The sequence below is a fragment of the Pan paniscus genome, chromosome 13, assembly GCF_029289425.2.
Source record: "Pan paniscus chromosome 13, NHGRI_mPanPan1-v2.0_pri, whole genome shotgun sequence".
Taxonomy (NCBI): domain Eukaryota; kingdom Metazoa; phylum Chordata; class Mammalia; order Primates; family Hominidae; genus Pan; species Pan paniscus.
In genome coordinates this window covers 76,741,094-76,757,998 of record NC_073262.2, presented here as the reverse complement: position 1 = coordinate 76,757,998, position 16,905 = coordinate 76,741,094, and the positions used below count along the sequence as shown (strand labels likewise).

Here is a 16,905-nt window from a genome sequence, read left to right as displayed (position 1 = left end):
GGCTAATTTTTTTATTATTTTATTTTATTTTATTTTTTATTCATAGAGATGGGGTCTCACTATGTTGCTCAGGCTATTCTTGAATTCCTGGGCCCAAGCCATCTTCCCACCAAATCCCCAAAATGCTGGGATTACAGGCGTGAGCCATTGCACCCAGCCAATTTAGCTTTTTTTGTAAAGCCTGGATTCACAGGTTGTTCACAAACGATATTTTGAGAAACACTGCTTTAAAGTTTCAAAAATGTAACCTGCTGGAGGCCACTTAGTCTGAACACAAGTCTTAGTAGCCTTGAAGCAGAGTAAGAAGCCGGAGATTCGGGAATGATCTAAAAGTTTGAGGTGCTTGTTTTGTACATTCACAGTGAACCTTGAGGTGGTTAGTAGCTTGACAGTTCAGACTTGAATTGTAGTAGGTCAAGCAACAGATATAACCTGGGAATGAAAATAACCCCACTGTACTATGATTTTTTTATATATAACCTTATAGCAATCAGATATGCCTCCCCAGGTCCTGTTGTGATTTTCACTTCACAGTTCCAGCTAAAAAACAAGCATACTAATTTCTAAACTAAACAAGCATATTAATTTCTGAAGGTTGACTCTGGTAGAAGACAAGTAGATAAGGTATGTAAGAATAATACATGCTTCTCTGAATGTTCTTTTTGAGACAGAGTCTAACTCTGTCACCCAGGCTGGAGTGCAGTGGTGCGATCACAGCTCACCACAACCTCGAACTCCTGGGCTCAGGTGATCCTCCCACCTCAGCCTCCCTAGTAGCTGGGACTACAGGCGCATGCCACCACACCTAATTTTTGTATTTTTTTATAGAGACGGGGTTTCACCATGTTGCCCAGGCTGGTCTCAAACTCCTGGCCTCAAATGATCCACCTGCCTCTGCCTCCCAAAGTGCTGGGATTACAGGTTTGAGCCACCACCCAGACACCTGGCCCTAAATGTTCTTTTACCTAGTCTTTTTTAGATTAAGTTTCAACTCAATTCATTCATATTCACTGATCCAACATTTATTGAGCATCTGCTTATGCCAAGCACTATTATAAGTGGTGCTGGAGATTTACTGCAGTGTACAAAATAATCGAAAAGTTCCTTGGCTCAATAACTGGTCAATAACCCCTCCCCTCCTCTCTCCTCTCCTCTCCTTTTTTCTTTTCTTTTTTTTTTTTTTTGAGATGGAGTTTTGCTCTTGTTGCCTAGGCTGGAGTGCAGAGGCGTGATCTTTGCTCACTGCAACCTCCGCCTCCCAGGTTCAAGCGATTCTCTATTTATCTATCCACTAATGCCAGGTGGAAGACAGTTAACATTAAGTACATAATATAATAAGTGCCATGAATAAAAATAAGTCAATGTAAGGGAGTAGAGATTGGCAGAAAATGAGAAGGGAGAGGCTTTTTTTTTTTTTTTTTTTTTTTTTTTTTTTTTTTTTTTTTGAGGCAGAGTCTCGCTGTCTCCCAGGCTGGAGTGCAGTGGCATGATCTCCGCTCACTGCAACTCCACCTCCCAGGTTTAAGCGATTCTCCTGCCTCAGCCTCTGAGTAGCTGGGACTACAGGTGCCCGCCACCATACCCGGCTCATAGTAGAGATGGTGTTTCACCATGTTAGCCAGGCTGGTCTCAAACTCCTGACCTCAGGTGTTCTGCCCACCTCAGCCTCCCAAAGTGCTGGGATTACAGGCATGAGCCACCGTACCCAGCTGCTATTTTTAAAAAAATGTTGAAAAGTAACATTTAAGCAGAAATCTGAATGAAGTACCTGAAGATTTCAGCACTTGTACTTGTTTAATTTCTGGCATATGCCATAAAGTTACAGAATTTTCCATCTGAAAGAGATAATTTAACCAGTGAACTTTAGAGTCATTAAAAACAACAGATAAAACAGATGATGACAGATAAAATCTTCAGATAAAATCTTATGCAGAAACCCATCATATAAAAATGAAGCATTTCTGGTTGAAATGCAAGAGTGGAAAATCCAAAACCTCACTGTCCCTTCTTCCCTTGTTCTCCGTACCCTTTCTCTTCCTTCCACATTGGGAAATCCTTTTACAGAACTCAGAAGAGGTTGAAAACTACTTATCTAGACCAGTTTGCAGATGAGTATATTAAAGCTAAGAGATGTTAAATAACCACCTGGAGTCACTCAGCTAGGTATTAGCTGAAACTCTTTCCCCCTTATTATCTATTTAGAAAATATTTGAGCACCCACTATGTGCCAGGCATTGTGCTAGGAGATTTCTGTGGATACAATAGGGAGTAAAGCCACAGTCTCCGACCTCAAGAAATTGTTTTCTATAGTGTGAAGAGATAAACAGAAAACTATGGGCAATATTATAGTATACAGTGGAATGTGGTGATAGCTCTGGCCCACATGGGAGTTCAGGGAAGGCTCTCAAGGAGATTCTTATCTTAAAGAACAAATTAGAGTTAGACCAGTTAAGAGGAGCTACAGTTATATACTTACTTGAAAATAACCCTAAATGTCATCATTATCAGTATCGGGATGCCTTCAGCTACAAATATTATAATCCCAGTACCTAAGACCCGAGGTAGTTTGTCTCCTGGGTTGGTTAATTAAGTGTTCCTATGATTTCAAGAACAAGGGTTTTCCCATCTTTCCCCACTTCCCTTCTTACGGTCACAAAATGGCCACTAGAGTTCCAAGGATGAAATCCAAAATAGTCTCCACCAGAGAGCCTCTTCTGTTCTCTTTTTAAGAGCCAGAGGAGCCTTTTGGTTCTTTTTCCTAAAGTCTCTTAGCAGGCCTTCCCACAAACTCCATTGGCTCCTTTGATTAGAACTGGTTCACATGCCCCCTCAAACCGTTTGCCAGCTGGAGAATGGGGAACTATGATTAACTCAAACTAATTAGAATTTACCCTAATGTTTTCTTTCCACCTGTTTATTCATTCATTGTAAAGAACTTTTTTTAAGTGGAGCCTTTTTGCTAAACATTCTAATTTGCTTTTAAGGTTGCCTGCCTGTTGTAACACTCGTCATTTCAATTTTGTGGTAGCCTTCCAGTTATCACTGGAATCAGAAAGTGTGTTAATCCTCAAAACAGAAAGTCTGAAATCCAATTTTTATATGCTGCAAAAGAAATGGCCATTTCTCTAGAATTTATTTTCTTACACATACACACACACATGCTGTCTTATTATAGTCACTAAAATGAATGGGGTTTTTCAGCCAGTAGTTCTGTGAGGTTCTCATAGGGAACAATTTGTGGTAATGTATCTTTCACTTGATATAAATTTAGATTTCACAGTCCTCTGTGCTGGAATCACTTCTTATATTCTGAATCTAGACTCCAAAGCTAACTTACTACAGATGTTTCTCCAGGTATTGAGGTTATTAGGATAAGAAAAGCATAATTATGTCCTTTTTTTTTTTTTTTTTTTGAGACAGGGTCTCGCCCTGTCGCAAAGGCTAGAGTGCGGTAGCATGATCTCGACTCCCTGCAACCTTCTCCTCCTGGGCTAAAGCGATCCTCCCACCTCAGCCTTCCAAGTAGCTGGGACTACAGGCATGGGCTACCATGCCTGGATAATTTTTGTATTTTTTGTAGAAACGTCATTTCACCATGTTGCCCAGGCTGGTCTCGAACTCATGAGCTCAAGCAATCCCCCCGCCTCGGCCTCCCAAAGTCCTGGGATTACAGGCATCAGCCACTGCACCCAGCCAATAATTATGTCTTATAAAGTAAGACACTGTTGACCATAGTAATGTGAATCTGAGACTTCTTTGACATTGCAGAGGATTCAGAGCAAACATTTTCCTTATACTTTCTGAAATTTTGGTGACATTTTCCTTTTCTGGTTTTGAACCTGGGAAATATAAGCAGGAATTTTCCTATCCTTACTGTTCTCCGCTATTAGCAGTATAGGTAGTCAATATCTGCCTCTAGTTTATCAGTTGGTCTGCATAGTTATCTCAGACATTTTCGTACTTTCAGTTCATGTGCGTTTATTTTCAAAGTCCTTTAGTTCAGTGCTTCTGAAAGTTTAACATGCATATGAATCACCCAGGGAGCTTGTTAAAGTGCAGATTCTGATCTGAGGTGGGGTTCAAGATTCTGCATTTCCTTTTATTCTTTTTTCTTTTCTTTTTGATGAGGTCTCACTCATTTGGCCAGGCAGGATCATAGCTCACTGTAGCCTCCAACTCCTGGGCTCAAGGGATCCTCCTGCCTCAGCCTCCCAAGTAGCTAGGACTACATGTGTGAACCACCATGACCAGCTAAGATTCCTGCATTTCTATCACACACTCAAGTGATATGATCACACTTTGCGTAGCAAAGTTGCAATTATGTTATTCTGTACAACTCCGTGAAGTCAGACAAGAACATTGAAACTTGAAGTCTCTTACATGTATGGAAGATGGAGCTTTATTTATTTATTTATTTATTTATTTATTTATTTATTTTTGAGACAGGGTTTCACTCTGTCATCCAGGCTGGAGTATGATTGTGCTCTTATAGCTCACTGTAGCCTTGAACTCCTGGGCTCAAGCAGTTCTCCCGCCTCAGCCTCCCAAAGTGCTGGGATTATAGGCATGAACCACCAAGCCCGGCCTAAGCTCTCTTTTAGAAGAGGGATTAGACTTTCAAACATTCGTTAAACTAGAATTTACTTTTTTGGTATTTCTTCTTTCTCCTTATTTTCACCACAGACTTCCTTAATAACCTCCATTCAGAAAATGGTTATAAGCAGAAGTAAAATAAAAGTAAAGATGTATTGAATTTTAATAATTTTATTCAAAGAATTTTGAAGAGTTGAGAATTTTGGAATTTTGACTTTGAAAGAATATTATTTATGACATATTTTAGTTTGTATATTGTTTGTGGTATTGATTTTAGTGCAGGTTATAAACCTGCTATAACAGGTTTACAGGTTAATACTATAAACTGACATTAATTTATAGTAATCTTATTTGGAAAGTGGTAAAGAGGACTCTGATATCTTGAAGTCATGCTTTGGGACTCTGAGCAGTTGTAATAGAAATGAGTGTAAACCTTCAAGGGAGAAAAGTAGAAATGACATCAGTGTTTAACAGAACCCCCTGGATTAATGGTACATCCATACCATGGACAACATGAGGGGAGCTAGCTTAGTAAAAGCCAAGTCCTTAATGACTGAATGATGCTACGTTACTTAATTAACCAGCCCTGGAGCCTCTTTTATGTAAGTTGCATCATTTTGTGTATATTGAGATGTGGTTCTTGACACCAGTTATATACAATTAGAGAAGCAAGATATCACTGTTGATTTATTTTTAAAGTGAAGATGTAAGTTCAAACAGGTAACTATATAAGGTGTTTGTAAATGTCTAATAATACCATATGTAACATTTAAAAAAATATTTTAAGTATACTTTGATATTAAAAAAAATCAGATTTGAGAATGTCCTAATGTATATCAACAAAGATGCCATAAATGGTAATATAACTTGGCTTTATTGTTGGATTGACCCATCTTTAAAGGATTTTCAGAAATTATAATGAGAATTTGAGTGGCTAGAGGTAGTTGAAAGGTTAGAAAGGCATGAGGTGGGGAAAATAATACAATAAGTTTCTTATTAACGTATGCTGGAGAAAACTATTTCAGGGTTGTGTTTTAAGTTGCAAGAATTTGGTTTTGGATTTTATGCAAAATATCAAATAGCACTACTGGGATTTCTCTGTTCCCTTTATAATGTGTGTGAAAATAATATGTCTGTATACCATATGTTTGAGTCAAAGTGTAAAATCTATTTTTTACTAGGGGGGTGTGGTCAAAAAAAAGTTTGAAAGATATTGTATTAGAACATTATAGAATGGACATTTAACTGTAGTATGAAGTGCTTCCTGTTAAGATGGTGAACTGGGCCAATACAGGAAGCTTCCTTCCTTCTTGTTCCTAATACGTAGAAACACCAGAAACAATAATCAGAAAAAATTGGTATTGATGATGGTGTGGTAGTTTTAGAATATACAATAGGGGCCGAGTGCAGTGGCTCATGCCTGCAATCCCAGCACTTTGGGAGGCCGAGGCGGGTGGATCACCTGAGGTCAAGAGACCGAGACCCTCTTGGCCAACATGGTGAAACCCCATCTCTACTAAAATACAAAAATTGTCTGGGTGTGGTGGCGGGCACCTGTAATCCCAGCTACTCGGGAGGCTGAGGTAGGAGAATCACTTGAACCTGGGAGGCAGAGGTTGCAGTGAGCCGAGATCACACCACTGCACTCCAGCCTGGCGACAGAGTGAGACTTTGTCTCAAAAAAAAAAAGAAAAAAGAAAAAAAGAAAGAATATACAATAGGACTTGAAAGCAAGAAAAGGACTCTCTAGGTGCCAAAAACAAGAACGAAACTCAGTAACAGTAGAGAATGAAGTTGATGGTGCATGGCCTTCAGAGAAAACGGAACTAATATAGCAGCTCCCCCTTATCTGCAGTTTTGCTTTCTGCCGTTTCAGTTCCCGCTGTCAACCGCAGTCTGAAAATACTAAATGGGCAAAAATAAACAATTTCTAAGTGTTAAATTACACTCCGCTCTGAGTAGTTTGATGAAATCCTGAACCACCACCCCCGAATGTGAACTGTACCTTTGTCCAGCGTATCCACTGTGGATGCGACCTGCCCATTAGTCACTTAGTAGCCGTCTTGGTTATCCAGACTGTCAAGGTATCATGGTGCTTGTGTTTAAGCGTCCCTTAATTTACTTAATAATGGCCCCAAAGGCATTATTAAGTATATGATGCTGGCAATTTGGATTTGCCAAAGAGAAGCCATATAGTGCTTCCTTTAAGTGAAAAGGTGGAAAGTTTTCAGCTTCAGGAAAAAACATAGTATATATAGGGTTTGGTACTGTCCGAGGGTTTAGGCATCCACTGAGGATCTTGAAACATATCCCCATCGGAAAAATGGGGGCTACCGTATGTGATTTAGAGGCTTTAGTGTCCATACAGGAATAAGAGTCAAGGAACAGTTTCCAGGCTGTAGATAACTAGAGCGAGGCCCACTCATAAAGCCCAGAAGAAGCTGTCATTTCCATGACCAGATACTAGAAAAATACCCCTCCCTGCTTCCAAACAAGGGAGGAAACTGTTATTCTCAGGAAATTAGAAACTGAGACTGCACTGTAAGAAGCATTACCCATAACCTAGTGCAGAAACACTAAGCCTAAAAACATTAATAAAACTTCCCTGGATCCCAGGACCCTCCGTAGATCTCTCCCTAGAAGTAACCACAAGACTACCCCATAGATACATCTCAATCCTGGGGACCACCAGACTCCCTTAGAACATATCTGCAGCTGCCAAAATGACCACACATACACAAATATAGCCCATATGCAGGAACCAACTGTCCTGAAAGATCATTAGCAGATGACAAATGGGGACAGGGGGATTTGAGAGGGGAGTTATACTCAAGAAACTATAAGTCAAAGCAGTCTGAAAAGAACTTGCAAATTAATGTTGAAAGGGACAAAGAACTTATTAAACAAGTTTAAAATATTACCCAATTAAAGCAAGTAGATTTGGAAGAAACAAATAGAATGTTTAGTAATAAAATTCATATGTGGGAAAAGAAATATAAACAATGTAAACTAACCCTGGGAAAATCAAATTTTGGCATCTGGAATTTTAAGGCTGGCTAAGAAAGTCAGATTACAAGGCTAAAAGTAAATTTGAGACATGATCTTTTGGAAATTTGATATTAATTTAATAGTAATGGTCTCATTCTGCCGAAGAATCTGTAGACAAGCGGTCCCCGACCTTGTTGGCACCAGGGACTGGTTTCATGGAAGACAATTTTTCCATGGGTGGGTGATGGGGGTGTGGTTTCAGGATGAAACTGTTCCACCTCAGATCATCAGGCATTAGATTCTCGTAAGGAGTGCACAACCTGGATCCCTTGCACGTGCAATTCACAATAGGGTTTGGGCTTCTATGAGAATCTAATGCTGCCGCTGATCTGACAGGAGGCAGGGCTCAAGTGGTGATGCTCGTTCCCCACTCACCTCCTGCTGTGCAGCCTGATTCCTAACAGGCCATGGCCTGGTACCAGTCCACAGTCCAGGGGTTGAGGACTCCTATTGTAGACCACAACCTGCCAGTGTATCTCAAAGTATCATCCTTTTTGTCTTAAAACTAGTTGTCCTTTCTTTGTCCCCTTGCTGTGGAATCACTACCGGGAAGAAAAATACAACTAATGGCACTTCCACTTTCCATTTGTTACTCCTAAGACTGAGGAAATCAAATGTGTCTTTGGCTGCTTATGAGGAAGGATGGATCCCTTTGCAGTAATCTGCTCAGACAGATTTGCAAAATGAAGTCTATGAAAGGCTTTACAGTTTAACTCTTTAGGGGTCTACTGTCTTTACTGTTCCTTCTCCTCCCACCCACCATATAATTTGATATTCTTTGACAATATCATTATTATTTTGATCACTAGCAACTGGATGACTTTCTTTAGACATTTGCTAACATTTGTACATAGAGATTATTATTCAGGCACTTCGACAGAATGGCTTGGAATTGTTTTTCTAGTAGTGGTACTGAGCTCAACTTTAATTTTCTATATCCCTCGTGCCAATAGCACACATTTTTGAGATGACTAGCTATAGTTTGGGGTATGGTTTGTAGAAAGAGAATAGACATTTTTCTGCAAAAGGTAACTGGTCCCCATGGGGTTCAGACTTGTGATCTTGGCCTCATTATCACACTTTTGTAACCATCAGACCTAATAGATACACCACATATATTTCAGTCTATAATCTTGAAATCAAATAATATTTTTAATTACCCTAGGTTTATTTCATAGATGTAATTAAAAATCACTTTGGGACATTTCCCACTTTTGTTTGATAGTAAAAGTCACAAAAGTAAAGCAGACAGCCAAAGAACCTCACTCACTTTTCATCTTCCCTGTGTTTTCTATGACAGTGAAAGTCACAAAAGTGAAGCTGGCAGGCAAAGAGCCTAACTCACTTTACGGGAGAGTGCTACGGTACCTTTTTCTTTTAGTGAGGCTATAGCAGGTCTGATGTCAGTCACTTTAGAGACCTTTAGACCTCAGTGCTCATTTACTGCTAAAATGTACCAGCTCTGCTTCTGCATTATGAAGATCATCTGTCAACACTTTGAGATATTCTCCTTTGTTATTAAGCTTGTGATGCTCTACACTGTCAGGTTTTTTGCCAATTATAGTTAAGGTACAATAGTGTATTCACCAGATCAAAGTCTCACATTGGCGGTAGAGGAATGATTTGTAAGTCTTTATTCATTTGAATTGTACAATAGAACACCTGAGGAATGCAAATAATCCCTCTGAGAACTCTGCAGGAAAGGCTGTTAAAATGACAGGGTAGGACTATTGTTATTCTGAATTGATGTGTTAGCTAAAGTAATTATTTCTTATCTTGTTGTTTCATAACAGTTCTAGTTTTATTAGTTCTATTGACCATATTTATGAAATAAAATGTGTATGATATTTTTATATTCTCCTTTTACATGGGCTTGTTTTATTTCACTTTCATTGAATCTATTTGGTATGTGATCTGCTTTTTTAAAATTACATATTTGATTTTAACTTGTATAATAAAAGTATGTTACTAAACCATTGATGATAACATTTGAATATAGACTGTTGTTTGAATAGTGTAAGTCTGTGAAGTAACTTAGAATACCATAACGTTAATGGAGACAGAAGCACCAATTTCAGTCCCCCCACCTTTTTTTTAACCTGTCCTTCTTAATTTTGGTTAAGAAAACATCTAGTTTGAATTTTATGTTAAAGGCAACATAAATCGTAGGACTTGGTCCATTTTTTGGGATATGAACAAAAGAAAAAATACTATTATGAAGATTGAAAACCACAAATAACATATTAAATAAGTAGTTACCTTTGTATAACAAACATATACAAACTCTTGTGTGATTGTTTTTCATTCCTTTCTCCCATCCTAAATCCTGCTCAATGGGCCATAGTCTTAATTTTCTAATAACTCTGCTCCCCTGCCATTGATGGATTTGTGACTTAGTTCTTGTTTTTCTTTTCCCCTCAAGTGGCATTTACATTAATTATTTAAAGGACTTCTGCCACAGCATTTTGCCATAATAACTATTAAAACCTTTGTCTAAATATAGCAGGCTAGTGGAATTATGTAAGCCTATAGCATAATTTTATAAAAATTTTAATGGAATGTATAGTCTCACACTAAACCCAGTTCCAGATTCATAGGAATGTATGCTATGATTATCTGAGAAGGAAAATTAATAATAGTAACTGCTGTTAATTCTTTACTATTTGCAGGCTTTTCCAGGTTCCTTACAATATAATATGTACTATTATTATCTCTATTTTTACAAGTGAGGAAACTGAGGCTTAGAAACGTTCAGTAACCTGCCCAGTAATAAAAAGCTAGGAAAGTGTTAGGCTCTGAACCTAATTAATATATTCACTACACTTATTTCATTTATGTTCTAATTACTACTTTGCCAAATACTCCATGCTTTGGAAGGAAAAAAAATGACTCAATAATGTCTTTTCAGGTAACAACTAGGATCAGTTTCCTAACTGATTTGGCTTTACAAATCCTTTGTGATTAAAGGAATTTCTTTCCTCTGCAGTTCTATTATTCTTGTTCTCACAAAAGTCAGGTTCATAGAGCTGCGTACGTGATCAACTATATTTGTAAATCTGTATTTCTGCACGTGCTTGTTCTGGCTAGGAAAAATCTTCCTCAAAACCAGTGACCACTGTGAGTTCTGTTAGTCCATGAAGGAACTAAACCAGGCATATAGATATCTGGGTGGAACAAATTATTTATTTGTGAAGGGCTCTTCAGAATTAGCTGGTATTTTTAGGTATGATTCCTGTACAAACAGAACTTTATGTCTTCTCCTTTTAAAAATTTACTTTGTAAAGTAAGGAAAACAAAAAATTGTAAAACGGAAGCTTTATTCAAGGGTACAGGTGTTAATGCTGAACAATTTTAGTGTAACTAAAAAAAGTTTTTAAATATTTGTATAATAGTTTCCATAGATAATGTGCTAAAGTAAAACTAGGTTACAGTAAAATACTATGGCGTATACCTGAAGCAGTTGCTGCCTGTTAATGCCTTGACCTTGGAAAGCTATACACAAAAAGATGGCATCATAAAACCTTGCAATTCTTATGAATATGTATGTGCTACTTGATAATAATGAATGTGGTACAGTCATGCATGCACTACAAGATAATGTTGTGCCCTTTTTTGTCTACAGGTTGATAAAAATTAAAGAGTGGGTGGACAAGTATGACCCAGGTGCTTTGGTCATTCCTTTTAGTGGGGCCTTGGAACTCAAGTTGCAAGAATTGAGTGCTGAGGAGAGACAGAAGTATCTGGAAGCGAACATGACACAAAGGTTAATTAGCATTCATTTTCCCTACACTTTATTATCAACTATTTCCTTGCAGTAATTTAATTGCTTGCGCTGATAGAATAATAAATGACAGAGTAATTACCATTATAAAGAGGGAATCTTCTCCTTTCTTTACCATGAGACAGAGTGAAAAGATTTATTTTAAATTAAGTTTTTAACTGTCATCTGTCATCTCCGTACAGTGTTTTAATTATAACATAGGTATTAGTTATGTATATTTTTGAGAAGGAATGATCGCCAAAACTCTTTTGTCATGTTCAGTGGGGGAGGGGAAAGGGTGAATCAGTTGCCATAATTTTTTCTGAGTAACAGTAATATATTGTTTAAATATCAGATTTCAATCAAATAATTTTGCTTTTATGGCCCAGGTCCTGGAAATAATTAATTTTGGATGAAAATAGTCATAATTTTTCTTTTTTTAAATAGCAAACAATTCAAAATAATATCTTCAGGCTAATACAATTAAAACCAATTTTAGAAGAGAGGTTTTTAAAAACAGTTACTTGCTTTCCGAACCCTTCAAGTGTATTCTGAAAGGTGAATGGTCATTTACTACTATCTTTAACATTTTCTGCTTGAAATGAATAATTTTAGCTCTATACCAATTTCTGGCACAATCAACTTATGTGTTGGGTGAATTTGTTTCATTTGATTTCAGTGCTTTGCCAAAGATCATTAAGGCTGGGTTTGCAGCACTCCAACTAGAATACTTTTTCACTGCAGGCCCAGATGAAGTGCGTGCATGGACCATCAGGGTAAGATTCATACTTATTCATCAGCTATATCCAGTTCCACACTATTGAATTCAGATTGATATCACTGACTTTGAAGTTTGTCATGGTGGCGGTTAGCTAGTCATTACAGATGAGGTTTTTGTCCAGGATAACTTTAATTATTTGTGAGCTGCTGAACAGTGAAAGTGGAGCGGCATTGATTGAGGCAGGTAACAATTGATTCTGCCTATTACATAGTCTGAATTTCTTCATCCTGTAGAATCTGTCTACCCTCCTCCTGTGGTCAGAGATAAGACGCACCAGTATTGTGCTTGCTTAATCTGTGTGACTGGGTTTGTCTGCAGTGAAATTGATGTTGCTTTTCATTTTGTATTCGCTAAGTTTGTTTGGGTTGCGGGTGGTTCTTTCCTCCTTTGCTTTGCTCGGATTACATTTTCAGCAATAAAAGCAATATGACATCATTATGCTCTTCATAGATACACAGTTGGGCTCAAAAAGCTAAACTCAACGTGTAATAATTCATGCCTTTTTAAATTTGAATTCATAGAAGTAATGTTTATTTTCAGTGTTATATGTTCAGTCTTACTTCTTTAAAAATGTGATATGTATTTTAAAAATTGATGTATACTGAATACAACAGAGAGAATGACTAATTTATTCCCAGAGGACAATAGAAACTGAACTGTAATGGTTTGCTTTTAAATTTAAATATATTGTAACATAGTAGTTACTATTGAAAAATATTTTGAAATATATGTGATCCTAAATAGTATGTTACAGAATATAAAAATAATACCAGAACTTTTAGAAATAGTGTCTTATTCAGTCTTTTATTATGCTTTTTAAATATATGCTACACGATAAATTTTAGTGGTGCTTTGATTCCTGTTTTCAGTGACTACTGTAATTTATTGTTACATGTATTTTGATTTAATATGGATAGAAACATGGAAGCAGTTAACATAATGTTAAATGCCTTGTGTGAATGTGAGATTTACTTTTCTTTTATCTCCTCTCCCCTTTGTAAAAAAATGTTTGATTGACTTCTAACCAAGGTCCTTTTATATAGATTTTAAAAATAATGTCAAAGCAAATCCAAGTTGGTAAACAAATTGCCAGGATTTATTTTTACTATATATTTTAAAGATGTATTTTAGCCTTAAAACTTTCTAACTTAAGTATGTGGAGGTAGGAAAGATAGCATGTTCTGGGCTTGAAAATGTGAAAGCTGGTTTATCTTAAGACTGATTGTAAGTATCCATGATTTAATGTGCTAAGATATTTAGTCAGGTAAGCATCAGTGAGTAGCTATATTAACCCAATACATCTTTTATTGTAAAAACTGTGCTTTCTAGTGTCAGACTCCTTATCACTTTAACATGCTTTATTAAGCAGCCTTTAGGTCACCGTTATTTCTCAAATTTCTTTCCATGGTTATGTGTGTGTGGAATATATATCCTTGTAATATAACATATGGGGTAATTATAAGACATTTCTCTCCCTATATCAACTTGAATTTCCTTCATGATGGTTAGAGGCAGGGAATATTATGCAAAATGTTCAAAAATTTTATTATCGAAATTTTTTGAGAGTTTCACAATTATTTGCTGAATGTAGATTTCCAACATGATTTGTTGGAAATGCCTTTAAAATGTCCCTTTGTATATTGATTTTTATATGTTCTTTAGATGAGCTGAAATTTTGAGAGCTTTTTATCTTTTTAAAACCTTTGATAATTCAGCTTGAAAGTTACTTAAAAATCTATTTTTTTTCCACTGTGAAGAATAGAAAATCGAAATGAAACCTACACCAAAACCAGACCACTGCTTCTAAATCAATAAAACAGTGGATGACTGTTAGGAAAAACAAAGCTACGCTTCTTTAATATCTACTGATCTATGCTAAATCTGCTGCACAGATACTACCCAGTGTTGAAAATGTACTAATTATATACCTGACATCTTAACAGATATTAAACTAAGTTCTAGTTGAGCCCAACTGCAGATCAGAGAAAAGAAACTCTATGCTTACAATCAATCATCTTAAATGCAATTAGTTTTCTCTGGTCTTTCTTTTCAAAGAAAGGGACTAAGGCTCCTCAGGCTGCAGGAAAGATTCACACAGATTTTGAAAAGGGATTCATTATGGCTGAAGTAATGAAATACGAAGATTTTAAAGAGGAAGGTTCTGAAAATGCAGTCAAGGTAAAGAATTGTTTTTATTTTTGTATTTCACAATGTTTCCACTGATGCGAAGTTAGTCATGATAAAAATGAATGATAATTATCTTTTAAACTGAGTGTAGTCTAAAATAAAGTAATAAGATGATCAGCGTTTAGTGTTACTATCAACTGACTTAAGAGCTATAGATGTTTACATACTTTTAGATCATTTTTAAAATGTGTGAATTGTCAGTAGTTTTGTGGAGGTTTTTTTCTATAATTGAAAATAAAATAAATTAGGTTTAAGTAATTGTAAATAATTTCGAAGAATTTGTTCACTCATGGCCAATGAAAAATTGTACTTATTACATTTGAATAGCTGAAGTATAATATATATGCTTATAATTACTTCAAGAATAGAGATAGAAAGTTAGTTAAATAAAAGCTGTTCTTTCTAAAACTTCATGGTTTTACTTGTTTGTTGTTCAAAGATACTTGGGGATTTGATTTGCTTTCTCAACACTAGAGGGCAGGTCCAAAATTGTGCTTTATTTTAGCTAATAAGGATAATTTGGTTTGCAGACACTAATAGTGAAGCAGTTTTATACATGAGTAGTAGATGACTTGTTAAATGTAAATTCTGTTGCAAAATTAATTTTGTTTGATTTATTAGATGTTACTTAGAGAAATCTAGCAATCTCTAATATAGATAGATTAGCTGGTTAAACTGACATTGTAGGAAGGTTATTTAATTTAATTTAATATTTGAAGACTACTATAGTAAATGTTATAGAATTTAAAGAAGATTCTTGTGTTTACTATTTCATAAGTTGAAAGGAATACAAAAAAGTTTATTTCAGGTTTACTTTATTTTCACTGGTATCATTGGAAAGGTCATACCGAACAGCAGGACTTTAATAGAACTGTTGGAACACCAGGAAGAGGAGGGGGAAAATCTTGGTATAATTGGTTCAATGTTGAATGAGAACCATTTTGTTTTTTTGAAAGAGTGGAAGGAATAACAGTTTACAAGTAAACACAGTTGTTAATTTTTTGATGGTGGCATCTGTATAGATATAGGTAGGTGTGCAAAAATACTGAGATTGAACTTTGTCAGGAATACTAATTAGATGAACAAAAATCTCAGATTATTTGTCAACATGCTACATCATGTTGGCATATCTATTTTTCATAAGGAAGATAAAAATGAGGATGTTTTCTATTACTAGAATTCAGAGATCAGATGCTTCTTTTTTTATACTCTTAAAATGGTAAGCCTGTTTACCAATCCTTAGTAGATCTATGTTGTAATAAACTTGATAGATGAATTGTAAATATTTCCTTTAACAATTGAGAGAAACTTTATAATATCCAATAAAATAATATTTCCTGCTTGTAAGACTATTTACCACTAACTGGCAGCTTTTATACTATAAATTAGAAAAGGTTGACTCTGACATTTTCACCTAGGATACCATTAAATATTTTACATTGTTTTAACCTCCAAAACTAATATTTCAAAATTTGAAGTCCAAGTAAAATGAAGCATTTAGGAATTGCTCTCTGCTCCTTTATTCAACAAATGTTTACTTGCAGGTTATCAAGTAGGTTTTAGATTTGAGAGCAAAATTGTGTATATGTGTATGTATGTATGTATGTATGTATGTATATGTATTTCTAACACCAGTGCAGCATAACTAATTTAATGCCAGTGCTGTGAACTATATACTGAATAGCTCTGTGTGGGCTTTGTAGTCTACAGGGATATCACATTATTAGCAATCATATCTGCTTAGGCAAAGCTGGCTTCTACAGATGGCTGCTTTCAAGTGCAAATGAACTGGTTAGACGTGTCTTGTTTAATACATACTCAAGATTCACAAATGGGTATTGATTTTTTTTTCAACCAGTGTTTCTGATAGCAGTGGAAATGGATTAAATGGTCTCTAGAGAATTTAAAGGAACACTGTCACTTTTAATTAATAGTAAACTTGAGTGGTAACAAAGTATATAAAGTTACATTAATATGTCATGTCAATATGTACTTGATTTATATTGTCTATATAGTTTTATAACAGTGGGCTATAGATTCTAGAAATAAGTAGCTTATGGCCTTCAATACATTGCATGTCTTTATAAAAACATGTGAAAATATGTATTTTTATATATATACACACACATATATGTGTCATATATATGAAATATATATATAAATATAAATATATATATATACACACACATATGCCTTTAATTGTAGGGTACGTTACGTTGGCTTTTTAGAAATAAGCTTTATATATTCTTCATATATTTATATTCTGTTAAAATCAGGACAGTTTTATATGTGGTCTAGATAATTGAAAATATGCTTACTAGGGCTCTGCAATCTGGTTTGTTGATTTTACCCTCAGATGTATGATCTTTATTAGTGTTTTTGTTACAGATTAGTATAATTTCACTTGGCTTTGAACATTCTTATCAATATCTTCAAAGAGAAGCACTAATCCTGTTGGGCAAAGGTTTCTTCTCAATACATTCTAACAGAAGGGAAAAACTTTTGAGAATTTCCCCCAAAAGATCCTCAAGTCCTT

General features: G+C 35.8%; 1 protein-coding gene across 2 annotated transcripts in view; it reads left to right on the top strand.

Moving 5' to 3' along the window:
- Positions 1-16,905, top strand: part of OLA1 (Obg like ATPase 1) — a 173,580-nt gene that overhangs the window by 155,283 nt on the left and 1,392 nt on the right. For both annotated transcript variants that reach the window (XM_003824241.5, XM_003824242.6), the window contains 3 exons: positions 11,264-11,404; positions 12,081-12,177; positions 14,238-14,360. In XM_003824241.5, coding sequence (XP_003824289.3) covers positions 11,264-11,404; positions 12,081-12,177; positions 14,238-14,360 — 361 coding nt within the window. The remainder of the gene's footprint in view (positions 1-11,263; positions 11,405-12,080; positions 12,178-14,237; positions 14,361-16,905) is intronic.